The 13436-nt window shown below is 37.4% G+C and overlaps 3 protein-coding genes across 4 annotated transcripts in view; 1 reads left to right on the top strand and 2 right to left on the bottom strand.

Annotated features, from left to right (window-relative positions):
- Positions 1 to 1596, top strand: part of LOC100177110 (protein phosphatase 1 regulatory subunit 32-like) — a 4958-nt gene extending 3362 nt beyond the window's left edge. The window contains exons 8-9 of the mRNA XM_002128183.4: positions 311 to 495; positions 892 to 1596. Of these exons, the coding sequence (XP_002128219.3) occupies positions 311 to 495; positions 892 to 1109 (403 nt within the window). The 3' untranslated portion in view covers positions 1110 to 1596. The remainder of the gene's footprint in view (positions 1 to 310; positions 496 to 891) is intronic.
- Positions 1343 to 7657, bottom strand: yb1/2/3 (Y-box protein 1/2/3). Of its 2 annotated transcripts, NM_001078542.1 has the most exon segments (8): positions 1359 to 2156; positions 2362 to 2533; positions 2931 to 3043; positions 3716 to 3829; positions 5557 to 5697; positions 6165 to 6278; positions 7029 to 7216; positions 7423 to 7549. In NM_001078542.1, coding segments are annotated over 8 exon segments (963 nt in total). In that variant the 5' UTR covers positions 7490 to 7549; the 3' UTR covers positions 1359 to 2102.
- Positions 7658 to 8074: 417 nt separating this feature from the next.
- LOC100187332 lies at positions 8075 to 12498 on the bottom strand. Its single transcript, XM_002128631.4, has 9 exons — positions 12216 to 12498; positions 11864 to 12060; positions 11614 to 11672; positions 11424 to 11534; positions 11200 to 11319; positions 10781 to 10879; positions 10129 to 10308; positions 9566 to 9675; positions 8075 to 9059 (listed from the first exon to the last, which is right to left on the bottom strand). Exons 1-9 carry the CDS (start codon positions 12300 to 12302, stop codon positions 8805 to 8807), a joined length of 1218 nt encoding a protein of 405 aa, XP_002128667.2. The 5' UTR covers positions 12303 to 12498; the 3' UTR covers positions 8075 to 8804.
- Between the last annotated feature and the right edge of the window lie 938 nt (positions 12499 to 13436).

The following is a 13436-nucleotide window of genomic DNA, read 5'->3' as shown; positions in this document are numbered from 1 at the left end:
AGGACCCCCGCCTACAATTTGGTAGAAAACAAAGTACATTTGAAGAATTATAAAACCATATTCCTACAACTCCCATAGACCGTTGTTTATGGTTTAAAACACGATCAGGATATTTGGATATTATGTGGTAAAGGTGTCCAGTTTTCCGCTCACTCTACTATAGTATATACATAATTATAAAACCATATCTAAGCAGCTCTAAAAGTGCGTTGTTAATTGTTAAAATCACTAATAGAAATATGGGATATTATGTGCTAGTATATAGTATCCGTCGTTTCATTTAGTAAAATTTTTGCAAAAATATTTTTAGCCTTGCTAAGACCTGGTTTCGAGGAGAACAACCACCGCGCGGTGGCGGTCGAGAGCTTGGGCCGGTGGGGAGAAAGGAATTCTCCGGTTACTCGGCGAATAACGATCGATATGTGGGCGTAGATGACGACAGAAGTAGATTTACCACACATTACAATGTAAAGTATGGAGAATCTCTTCATGAAAGTAAGTTAAATAAATGAACAAGTGACAATGAACACTAAGAGTAAATTGAAATATAGTAGGATGGGGAAAGATGGAACACCTTTTACCACATAATATATTAATATTCTCGTATTTTAAGCAATTATCAACCGTCTATGGGAGTCGTGAAGGTATGATTTTGCTAGAAATTCTAAACCGTATCCTCACGACTCCCATAGACCGTTATTGGTTGTTAAAAACAAGATCAGGATATTCGGATATTATGTGCTAAAGATGTCCCGTCTTCTATCACCCTACTATACCTATTAAGTTTAATAACATGTTTTTACCCTGTTGGTTCGTTACAAATAATACTAGAGAAAGTGCACATCCATTTCTTATGCGTAATTGTAATTAAACGCGGTTGTTACCTTATAGGAAACTACAAAGGCTGGGCCCACACTACCGATCTTGGAAAACCGAAAAACGGATTCACGAAAAGTACAACTGTTCATATTTACGGGGATGGAAAACGGTTCAAGGAGTCGGACTTCGAGTCTTACCACCCGCTTGTTTCCAAAGTTATTAAAATGGAGAACCCTGGATACGTTGACAACACAAGGAACATGAAACGAAGAGAAATGTCAGTTCAATAGCAGCTGCTCGCATTGTGCGACAATTTGCTTTAATAAAGCAGCTGTTGAAATAAGGTCACGCGGGACGCACGCGCTTTAAGTGCAAGAGATACAAATAATCGCGTAACATTATTATCAGTTTCAATTAGTTCTCTCTCTCTCTTTAGACTTTCACAGGCAGCCAAATAACAAGTCTTCCATAATAACTCATATTTACAGCTTATGTAATCACAAAACATAGTTATTCACAAAAATTAGTTACCACAGTGCTGAAATGGTATGGTTTATTTTGGCTGGGAACAACCGAATTTAATTTACAGTGAACTAAATTAAACTGAACAAGCAGCAAAGGAAAACAGCAATATTGATTGCAAACGCACTCGTTACAACAGCGACAATCAAGTGGAGTTGATAACGAGTAACGTTTTGGTGTTCCCGGCCGGAATCAACGCCACGTTATCGTTTTGGTGTGAACAACTAAATGTATCAGATGAAAACTAAATATTAACCCAACAACAACAACCAACGATGAAAATTTCGGGCGAGGGGCGTTCCGTGGACGCTTATTCAAGTATAACTGGTTAAAGGGCCTTTTATTGTAGTCCGTGTGCAGAGACAGGCCCGGTGGTAAACGTCTCAGACACAGAATTTACTTCATAAACTAGATGTTAACCTTTATCAGCACTGTGAATTACAGGCACAAGTGCTGCTTTAAAATGCTTGTGATGTTAATGCGCTTTGAGCTTAAATTTTCAAAATTACGTGGTGGAAACATTCAGTGTCGTGCGACCGCATGCGCAGGGTCGACCAATTACAGAAATTCGAGAAGGTGTTAGAGAAGCAGTATTTATCGGTCAGGGGTTCTTGCTGCTGTTGGGGTGTTAACTAAATCTACGGTGCAAGCTAGGGCGACGGTGGCCATGCACACAAGGAAAACTTAAAAAGCATTATTGTCCTGACGCTACAACAATATGACGAAACAACCACCCCTCCACCGAGCGCTGATCGCGCTTTTTACTCTGATTTTGGTACTGGAACCTGGCTCTGCGCGACAGGTGCATCAGCATTCTGCAACAAAAGAAATATTTCATTGTTAAGAAACGTAGAAAAACACTACATCAATTTAAAAATTGTACTTCGCATTGTTTAAAACATCGCTTTAACAGTGCTTTAGTATTTACGCATGAAAAATGGTAAACAATTGCAAAAACGTAGTATTTCTCACTATTTATGCGTAAAATAATAACAAAAAATATCCAAAAACGTAGTATACCTCTTGTCCATTTGGTACAGCATTGCCGTTCTCATTCTCCGTGGGTTTGGGGCGTCTTGGTCCCTTTGGGCGGTTGCGGGGACGTCGGCGACGAGCTGGCCGTTGTTCACCCTCCTCTCCATTCTCACGTGGGACCTCACCATTTACCTCAGCTTCCCCGTCTTGTGGGGACCTTTACACAAACATATGTATAAACAAATGTAATATGGTGTTGAAAACAAACATTTCTAGTTCCTATGTCGCATATAGTAATGCAGATCGTATTTATCAGGGCAAACTATAAGGCATCAAACATTTGTAAGAAATATAAATTTGCTGGAACACCAGGTTTAGGGCATGTCAGTGTCACTCAAGCAAAAACAAGTTAACAGCCTATTTGAAAGATATCTGTTAACTGCCTTGGTGGTAAGCAGAGATTCAGAGTTAAGAGAACTTTCATACACTTGCAAAAACGATGCAATAAATATTCCATAATCTAACTGTCGTTTTGACCTTTGACAAACATTTAGTACATTCTAAAATCAGTGTATTTTGACTTATATCATTTTTCTGTGGAGGAGTTAGCTTACCGTTTTGGTCGGTAACGTGGCTTTCTTGGTCTACGTTGTCGTTGAGGTTGTTCGCCATCTTCCCCTTCAACATGATCAGCAACCACTCCATTCTCCTTTGCTTCTCCTTCCTCCTGCAAGGAGGTCCAGCATTGTTTAAAATGTAAAACTATTCGCTCTACTGAGCATGGTCTGGGCCATATATTGAATTATAAATGATGTGACAAACTGACAAAGATACTTGACTTGGAACGTATTGTGCATGCACTACGCAGCAAACTGAGTAAGAATTCAAACTCTTTGGCTTTAATATGAATTGTAAAACAAAATGTAGCCTAAGAAATTTAAATCAAAAATACTGGAACAGTTAACTATAAGCAATGTTATTACTTATTAACACTAATAGCTTTAGTTTTTGTAGGTTTTATTTCATGTTTTGCATAACTGACATTTTGAGAGAGGGACATTTCTTTCCTTTTTTTAATTTTAAATTGTTTCCATTTTTATCAGTCATTATTGTATTCATGACATAAAAAAGAAAAAAATTATGTTTATGAATCAATAGCATCCACAATGTGGTAGATTTGTTAAAAATATAACCTTTACTTTAATATAAGCAAAAAAAAATTAGGTCAACCATCATTTTATCAATATAGAGTTTAAACTGAAGTTGTTTCACAAAAACAAAAATTTTAGGCCTAATAATTTAGACCTAATCTTTTTTTGAGCAATATAAATAACTAAAAAAGGCAGTTTACGTCATTATTGGAAATGGAGTTCTAAGAAACGAGAAATACGAAGCTTACCGGTTCTCTACGAGGACGACGAGGTCTCGGCTTACGTGGTCTTCTTCGTTGTTCTGGTTTTTGCTCCGGATCACCGTCCTCCGCTCTTTCATTCTCTCCATCCTCCCCTTTTATCTGGATTGGGATCAGCAGCGGTTCGTTTTGAAACTTGTCATAAATATTTAAAAACCAGAGTGGAAACACTCATGCAAGATTCATGCGATTGATCTCAACCCTTCTTATTTCCAACACACTTTAGAAATGACTTCAATCAAACCATCACACTTCGACATAATGCATTAACACAAGTACACCCAAGCAAATATTAGTATAAAGCATTAATTGAATGTTTCTAAACTTTAGACTAACTTACAGTCAATGGCGGACACTTGGTCAATATTTGGGGGTGCTAACAACTAGAGGTCGGCCGAAATTTATGTTTTACCGATAATCGGTATCGGTAAAAATGCGCCGATAATACACTGATATATAAAATAGTTCGTGCGAAGCGACGTACGTCCTACTTGACCTTTACGTTTGTCGTAGTTTAGCCTTCCCGTGCGTCTTGTTTAGCCTTCACGTGGGCTGTAGTTTAGCCTTTACGTGCGTCGTAGTTTAACGTCCACGTGCGTCGTAGTTTAGATTTATGAATGTCGACTCTCGTAGTTTACGTTCCGTATTCACGTTGGTCGTCACTCCAAAGTTATTTAAGAAAAGCAACACATATAACAATACCTACTGAGAACGTTCATAACAACCATTTCTTTTCTTTATTATAACTTGCAATATCGGGAATACAGTTATTAATTTTGTTTAATACTGATCATTTCATATGTTTCGTTATAGTGACAATTATCGGTTTTAATGGAAAAAAAATGATATCGGTCGGTCTCTACTAAATCCAGACAAAGCGTGTGAAAAAGATATTTTTTGCACGAGCGCCGAGCCGAGTGCTAATGATGTTTTCAAGGAGAAAGGCATACGAGAATACGCTCCTGTTTAGTCGAAAAGCACCGCTAATCAAAATCATACAGAACACGTGGCTTACGTTCAAACGCTGCTTGATAAAGAGAAGACGCGTGAATTCCAGTGTGGCAAGATGCAGAAATAATATAAAAAAAGTATATTGTTAATAACATAAGTTTTTACGGTGGTTAATAAACAAGCTACATTACCGCTCACTTAGTATTACTATCTTTTCTCCTATGTTCCAAAGAACAGCGTTTTTGGCTTTAAGCCAACGATTTCTCATGCGGTGTTGATCGTGGACCGCAACGCACCAACGTTCTGCCCCGATCAAAGCACGATTGCCGCTACGCTCATCTCTTGCGATTCGTTATTTTTCAGAGCAAAGCGAACGAAAATTAATTAAAGATAAAGTCAAGCTCGCTTGAATAATGTTAGTTGCTTCTCTTTCTTCAATTTTAATATTTTTCGCCCTCGCGTCAACGCGTGTATTTTTATACCAATCGCATACGGGAATTTCCCTTTTTTTAGTGGAAATTGGTTATCCTAGGTAAACACGACCATGAAGCCCTGCTGCGAATGACGGATTATTTTTAATTAACATCAGCTTTTCCATTTGAATTACGGATCGTAACTACAATATTTTAAGTGCGCACGTCCTCTAGACATACCCGCGTGGGAGAGATTTTAAGCGCGCGAGTTAGCACTTCTATTGTTTATTTTATTGGGGGTGCTTGCGCACCCGCCCGCACCCCCCAGTGTCCGCCGCTGCTTACAGTTACACTAACTACCATCGTTTACCAACTAAAATATAGGAACTTTTAGAAAAATTGATTAAAAATGTATCACTGAGTTTTTAAATTCAATTAAACTTGATTGGTTTTTTGGTCACAGACCTGCTGTGGTTTTCTAGGCCCCCTTCGGATCCAAAAAGGTCTTCTGTAATAGCGGCGTGGACGCTGCTGATTACGGGCCATTCCCTCAGGGCTAACATTTTCAGTCTCACCCTCTTGGTTCTCATTTCCCTCCGGAGTATGCTGATGTTGGGTTTAAAAATAAATCAACACCACTACCACCATTAATCAACAGCTGGGGTTCACTGTTTGTGTGCATTTGACAGATACAAATTTAGTAACCAATAACTGTATATTAGAACAGTAGATGCAACCACAAATCTGCCGAATATTCAAGTCTTTAATGCCATTCCACCAAAAACATGCAACAGTGATAACTTATCCTTTTTTTCAGTTGACAGAAAAAATTAAATGGTTGCACGCGTGAGTTTTTGCAATAAAACCTGATAACTTATCATACTACATGCAAATGATAAGTGATATTGTTAAAATGGTAAACTAAATAGGCTGCTATGTAAGCTAAGCCATAGAGCCCTATAGAAATAGTATTGCTAGCACTGAATATATTGAGAATATATTCGATTGAGTTAATTTAATACCATTACATGTAGAAGCTCAGAATAGAATATTTAGGTCGCATAATCAAATACCTCCTTGGGTCTTGGTTTGTAGCGTGGTTTGTATCTGCGTCTATCAGCAGCATACTTGCTGCCTTTTACAGGCTCACCATTCGGTCCGGTTACATTTGCAGCTTCAGGCAAACCCTGTTGTAAAATGTGTTAATATTATGCAGGTCCTGTAACCATAGGGTGTACAAAGCTATTTTATCAGGATGGCCTATTTTAGTTTTTTGGGGTAATTCAGCAATATTTTCGTAGGATTTTGAATTCCAATCTCTTCATTCCTAATTTGTTAACAAAACAATTAAATTTCTTACTGCTAAATGTTTTTGCATAAGGTAATGCCCAATTACTAAGTAGGATATTCAATAGAAAAAAGAGATATAGTTAAGGTCGGTCATAGCGAAATTAACTTCCGTACGTACTTCAGTAACATTAAAACTTAGCATATTAGGTGTTCATCTTCAAACAATTAGGATTTTTTCCTATAATCCTAAGCTTTTGGACATTGAATTGAACAGATTATTAGCATGTATGCTGGGCCACCAGAAACAATTTATTATTAATAAAAAACCTTAGGTTTTGCTCCCATCACATAAAGCAGGGATATGCTGTGGGCCGGCAAGCCAGCTAAATATTTTTCATTGAATTTATTTAATGTGACAATTTATTTAAAAAGCAGTTTTCTTTAGAAATAAATGCATCCGAACTTCATATTTCTCCAAGAAAATAACCCCCTTTTAATTTCATAAGACCAAAGCCAAAAAAATATTATTGGTCCATGCAAGCCTATGTTAAATAAATTACGGCCTGCAGATTCACCTCTTAACTTATACCAGGCCCTCCAGTAATAAAGGTTGCACAACCCTGACATAAATAATGTGTGATTTTTACCTTTTCACCTTCCACTACATCGAACTCTACGTTTTCTCCATCACCAACACTTCGAAGATATTTCTTTGGGTTGTTTTTGATGATGGCGGTCTGGTGAATGAACACGTCCTCCTTGTTGTCGTCGCGGTTAACGAAACCGTAACCGTTTCTCACATTAAACCACTTGACAACTCCAGAGCAATGGGATGCTGTTTTAAAATTTATTAATTAAAAAAACTAAGGTGGTTATAAAACCATACTTTTTTAAGTTATACTCAATTTTGGAAAAAATCAATTAAAATTCAAACAATAACAAAAACTGGTCAAAATATTCTTCTAACCGGAAATCAAATTAACTAAAAAGTACCGCCGTTTTGGTACTATAAAAACATAACTAAACAAGATTTTAAATTACCGAGAACTTTTCTCTCGACAGGGGCATTTTCAGTGACCTGTTCGAGCTGCCCGGCCTGCTCCGACATGATGTTAGATCTTGGATGTTAATAGATTTTTACGCTCGTCTCGTTCTCCCTCGCTTGTTGATGGAATGAAGTTTGGAGGTTGTCGTTTGTCCTGACGTCACAGACAACTGGTCTCTACTGAACCGTAGTAATATGGTACCCTGCTCGTCTGCTTAATCAAAATACAACATGAAAGAATAGGTTTTAAAATAATATCAGAGCACAATAATACTATTGAAATTAGTTTAACCAATTTATTCGACTTGGATTTAAAATTTATAGAAATAAAAAATACTGATCTAGTTTAAATCTTACACGCTCTATTCTAGAGTCGTATATAACACCCTTTCATGCCTCTGCTCTATTCTATACTGCTGCGGGTGCGGATAAACATTGAATCCGCCTGTTTAGTTTGTTCAAGGGTACTTTAACAAGCTTACTTTCTGATGAAACTGCCTTGATGTATACAAACTTTTAGACTACATTTCAACATATTTCTTGATGCAAAAATTGGGCGTTAACAGAACTTTCATTCGCTTGCAAAAACTATGCAATAAATATTCTATGATCAAACTCTATCGTTTTGACTCTCCAACAAACATTTCGTAGGTTCTAAAATCAGTTTATTTCGGCTTATATAGTATTGGTAACAGGATAAAAACGACAACTGAATAGTACGACGCGTGAAAAGTCATTTCTAGGTGAGAACAAATGGTCCTGTTCAGGCCAGAAACAAAGGAAAGGTGAGAACAATAAAGAAAAAAGCGTGAAATAATGTGAAAAAGCAGTGTAGTAGCGTGAATATAAAGTGAATAGCGGTCACACGGCGTGATAAACATAAATGGAAGCAACACAAAGTAGCATATATACATGCTACAATGGCATAACATGTGGCCGGGAATGAAGCAAACATTCGCCAGCTGAAAGCACGAAATTACAAGAAAACGAAATTCCAGGCTAATGCACTGGCTAAGCCTATGCAAGGCGCTCACTAATGTAAATAGTGGAATAAGCAACACAAAAAAAACTGTCGTCACGGCCAATAACATGGCGCGACTTGTTCATGGATGAACAAGGCAATAAAACTGCCTTTTTGTCAAACAAATGTAAACAATAATGAAACGCGCATTGCTTGCGCTTCAATGCAAAAAATTAAGCATTGAGCTTTTTCGAGACGAAAACTGGAAATGCAGAGTGAACCCTGTGTATATTGGGTACGAGTGAAACGTGTGATAACATTGAACTTGCATTCATAAACATAATACGTGATACAAAGTGTACATAATTAAATTAGTTATTAGTTTATAAATATTTGAAAAAAAATCGTGAAAAAGTACTAACACCATGGCCTCCAGACAGCAGAATTATACTCAATTCGACCTCCAGCAGCTACCATTTGTTGTTGCTTGAATGTGATCGGACTCGAGGCATATCTCGGGGCTCCGATTGGGTACATACCAGGAAGGGCCGTCGCCTTTCTATTGTTGTTTGTGACGTCAGACTGCTGGTCACTCTGCGGGGTCGAGGTCAACAATGGTTTTCTCACCGATTTCGATGAATTTTGGGTCGACAAACTTACACCGCTGGAAAACTAAAAACAATGACAAATTACTAAATTAGTGTCGATTTATGGTAGAGTGCTGGGGAAGACGGGACACCTTTAGCACATAACATCTAAACATCCTGATCTTTTTAAACAACGCTCTTTAAACAACTAACAACGGTCTATCGCAGTCGTAGAGATACGATTTTGTAACTTTTTTAATGTTCTTTGTTTACTACCAAATGGGATGTGAAAATGGAATGAAAGGGTGTCCTATCTTCCCCTACCCTTCAATATTTGAAATTAAATTCGGTCAAACTTTGATTACATATACTACGTTTTGAATTGGTAACACATCATCAAAAACTTGTAAAATTAAAGTTCGTACGGAATTGTGACGCTGTGACGTTTGGAGCGTTGCGGTTTAAAAAGGTCATAAAAACATTTCGTTTCATAAAAAACAACACTGCCCTTTTACTGCTTTACAATTCCTACTTGTGAATACTCGCTGCTAAACTAATGACTAATCCGCAAGCAATATATTGGTTATTTACCTTTGATTTGTCTTCATTAAGACGTTGGTTGCGGGTTTCATTCAAAAGAAGAAGTTTATCGTTACGAGCAACCCCAGTTTCAATATACCTCAGAAAGTCCACAAAGGAATCTGAAAGAATAAATATGGGTAATTATTTTGTCGCGATCTTTTTTCATTTTTGATAATTTGGACAACCCATTGGTGAGTACTAAATTGGAACAATTGCTGTTAAGTGTCTCGCCAAAGACACACACGCCCACAATGGTGGCAGCGAAGAGCATTGAACCTATACCTCTGGGTTAAGATGCTCGAAAATTTATAAAATTAAAATCGTGTGAAGTGCAGCATAGTAGGACGGGGAAAGATGAGACACCTTAAACAGATAATATCCAAATGTTCTGATTGTGTTTTAAACAATAAACAACGGTTTCTGACAGTCGTAAAACAATTAACAACGGTTTCTGACAGTAGGTAACGATTTAATAATTTTCATTGTTTTCTGACAAATGGGACGATAAAATACAATGAAAAGATGTCCCATCTTCCCCCACCCTACTACATAATACAAAAAAATCAAATCACCGTCAGCGCTAGAGGTTTTGCTGCTCGCCGAACCACTGTTAGGAGCGGAGAAGTAATCAGATGTCGCAGCTTCAGTTTGGCTGCTTTCTCTACTCAATGGTGGAGAAGCATTATGTTGAGGTGTTGAGGTAACGCTTGGTGTAAAACCTCGGCTGTACTTTGCACTTGCTCTCGTCGTATCTGTCAGGAATAAGGAGATATAGTATTAGAATATTAGAATGGCTTTTTTACTATTTCATTCACTACGTATTAATTTCGACTGGGGTTGCTTTCCACTTTTTCGATTCTGTTTCAGTAGGGAAGGGAAAGACCTTTAGCACATAATATCCTAATCGAGTTTTAACAATTAACAACGGTCTATGGGAGTCGTAAGGATAAGGTTCTACATTTCTTTGAACTCTTTTTGTTTACTAGAGAGAATAAAATGAAAAGGGGTCGCATCTTCCTTCACTCTAGTATATATATACATGGTCTACAATTTGGACAAACTATTTATGGCGATTTAGTTGGGGGATATAACGTTAACTGTTTTACCCAAGAGCCTACAAGCCAACATTGATAAGAAAACTGGGCCACGAACTCAGTGTCCTCTTGTTATGAAGCAATTGCTCTAATTACTGTGGTATGGCAGTGGCTTATATAAGGCACTCACTGAGAGTTTTTGTTGTGCATTTTCCCTGGTTTTCAGATTCCAGTTGCCGGAGAAATTCATTGTAAACAACAAGTGCTTTAGGTTGTCCGCGTAACGAATCTGCAGCAATCGAAAAATAAAAAGTTATAAATTACAGATCGGAAAAACAAGTTATAGTAGAGCAGGGGAAGATGGGACACATTTTCATTTTGTTTTCTCTTTCCATTTGGTAATAAACAAAAAAGCATTCAAAAAACATGAAACCGTATCCACACGACTCCCATTAACGGCTTTTTAATTTTTTTTTTTAAAACACGATTGTAATATATGGATATTATGTCCTAAAAGACGTCCCGTCTTCTCCAACTCTACTATATAAATTACGGATCAAAAAAATAAGGTTTAAATTATAGATCAGTGAGAACACAATTAAATTTTACCTTGACTTGGTTCTTCGACAATGTTGGTTTGTCGTTTGACTTTGCGACTGACACGGTTTTTGTAAGGAGATTTCTTTTTTGATTTTCGAACAAGTTGTTTTAGAGAACCCCGGCGACTTGCTGTAAAAAATTTAAAACACTGAATACCCGTTAAGATTAATAACATTAAGAGCCTAAACGTAATGAGTGATTTTACCCTATACGACGATAGAAGCTTTCTTTACCTGAATGTACGAAGTGAGTATTTTGTGTCTGGCTGCCGTATGGTGGCGTTGAGAGTCCTGTAGCCGACGAAGTTTGCCCGAAACAAAGATTTTCCTTTGCACAACAATTCACTGTGCGATAAAATATTTTAATATTGGGTAAGAGGATAAAAATAGCTGTACTTGAATCTACAGGTAAAGACAGTAATACCTGATCGTATAGTGTTGGTTGGAACGAAAGAAAGACCCCTGTTGGGAGTTGAAATGTTGCTGCAAATAGTTATAAATGATTAAATAATATTTATAATAATAATATTTAACTTTATTTGTCTCTTTGATTACGGTAGCGAAGACTTAGAAATATTTTAAACGAAATGACAGGATATTTACATTTAACTGGAAGAAATTATGCGTGTAAACGCACAAGCAAACAAAAATAATTAACAAAATCTATATTTTACCTTGGTGTCGCAACATAATTGTGGGCAACTACCATATTCGGTGACGACATGGCTAAACTGTACGAGGACTGGCGAAGGTGGGCTTCAGAAGAAGCAGTGAGGCGTGTGCGCTTTGGAACGGCAACAAAGTGCTGGCTTGAGGGACAGGGAGCCATTCGTTTTACCGGTAAATGAGGAGACGCGCGTACAAGAGGAACCTGGAAATAGTTAATGACATTAATATTTTAACTGCTGCAAATTACCTTTTTCAAGCGACGCGTTGACAAAGACAAAAGTAAAACTTTACAAAACATTAAAGTCAGTATCTATAAAAATAATTATCCAATTAAGATCAATTTAAACAGCAACTTACGTTTTGTGATTCTGTCATGGGCGTCACCACCTTCATACTGGTAATAGAAGTCATCTCATTGAAAATACTGTGCATGTTTACATTCATATTTATGCACTTTCTTTATAACTTTTGATAACGCTCTGCTTATGGAACTTTAAATACTGCACAAGCTTTCTTTAAATCTTTTGCAAAACTGTTTAAACAACCTTCTTTAAACCACAGCTTTGTTTAAATGCCACGAAACAGCAGGAAACTTTTTTGTCGCATTTTCACCACGTGAGGTAATAATCATTCCCGCTTGCGACGAAACAATGAAGGAATGTAAAAGGCGCGCTCCAGCCAACGGCGGGTGTGGAACTTGCAACGCGCAACTGTTCAGGAAGGCAAACAAGTTTTGACACCTGTAGACTGTTGTGTTGAGATTAAGCTCATAATCCGGATATCTAAACATTGATTGGTATAACGTTTAAGCGCACTTCTAACAGCAAAGGTGCGAGTCAGGAGTGATTGGCAAGCGGTGCAGACTGACTGGAAAAGTACAGTATACTCGATGGACAACACATTGAAAAAGGTACCAAATATTTTACACGCAAGCGTAATTAATATTTTAGGTTTCAAAATTCGGTCATTTCAATAAAGTTTGTTTTTTAACTAAAATAGAATTTTGTTTGATACAATTACGATATGCGAGAAAACGAACGCTTGTTTGTTTGATGCAATTACGATATGCGAGAAAACGAACGCTTGTTCAGCGATGCGTAAGAATGGCCAAGATTGACTAAACATGTACACGCTTTTGGAATTTAAACCATTGTGTTTTGCAACATTCCGGTGGTGGTTATGTGACGCATTTTTAGGTCATATGTTTTATCGCTATAACATCGATATGAAAATAGTTCTGTAACATATTTTTAAACAATCTAAAAGTAGAACGATAAAATAAACTTATGAAATACCTTTTTACCAACAGATGTTGCAATGTAAAAGGGAATATACGTATTACGTATTATATTTGGGGCGAGTTTATACATATTAGCCTACTGTGGCATCTACAAATCTTATATTTCCTGGTCGTGTTTATTTGCACATAAAACATTAGTCCGGCGCCGTGGCGTAGTGGTTAGCGCGCCTGCCTGTAACCATAATGGGTTCAAGGCCTGTCGCTGCTACCATTGTGGGCGTATGTGTCCTTGGGCAAGACACTCAACGACAATTGCCCCAACCCATTGGTCCCTAATG

The sequence above is a fragment of the Ciona intestinalis genome, chromosome 1 (assembly GCF_000224145.3).
Source record: "Ciona intestinalis chromosome 1, KH, whole genome shotgun sequence".
Lineage (NCBI taxonomy): Eukaryota > Metazoa > Chordata > Ascidiacea > Phlebobranchia > Cionidae > Ciona > Ciona intestinalis.
The sequence above is the reverse complement of the archived record's forward strand: the minus strand, read 5'-3'. Positions and strand labels throughout refer to the sequence as shown.

Coding starts and splice junctions, on each gene's coding strand:
- yb1/2/3 (XM_009863810.3), bottom strand. CDS start 7,489: ATGTCGGAGCAGGCCGGGCAGCTCGAACAGGTCACTGAAAATGCCCCT. Junction 3,830..6,164: donor ACAAACCAAGACCCAAGGAG/GTATTTGATTAT, acceptor ATCCCAATCCAG/ATAAAAGGGGAGGATGGAGA. Junction 2,157..2,361: donor CTGTACCAAATGGACAAGAG/GTATACTACGTT, acceptor CTTTTGTTGCAG/AATGCTGATGCACCTGTCGC.
- LOC100187332 (XM_002128631.4), bottom strand. CDS start 12,302: ATGAATGTAAACATGCACAGTATTTTCAATGAGATGACTTCTATTACC. Junction 11,673..11,863: donor AATTATGTTGCGACACCAAG/GTAAAATATAGA, acceptor AACTATTTGCAG/CAACATTTCAACTCCCAACA. Junction 11,535..11,613: donor AACCAACACTATACGATCAG/GTATTACTGTCT, acceptor TTTATCGCACAG/TGAATTGTTGTGCAAAGGAA.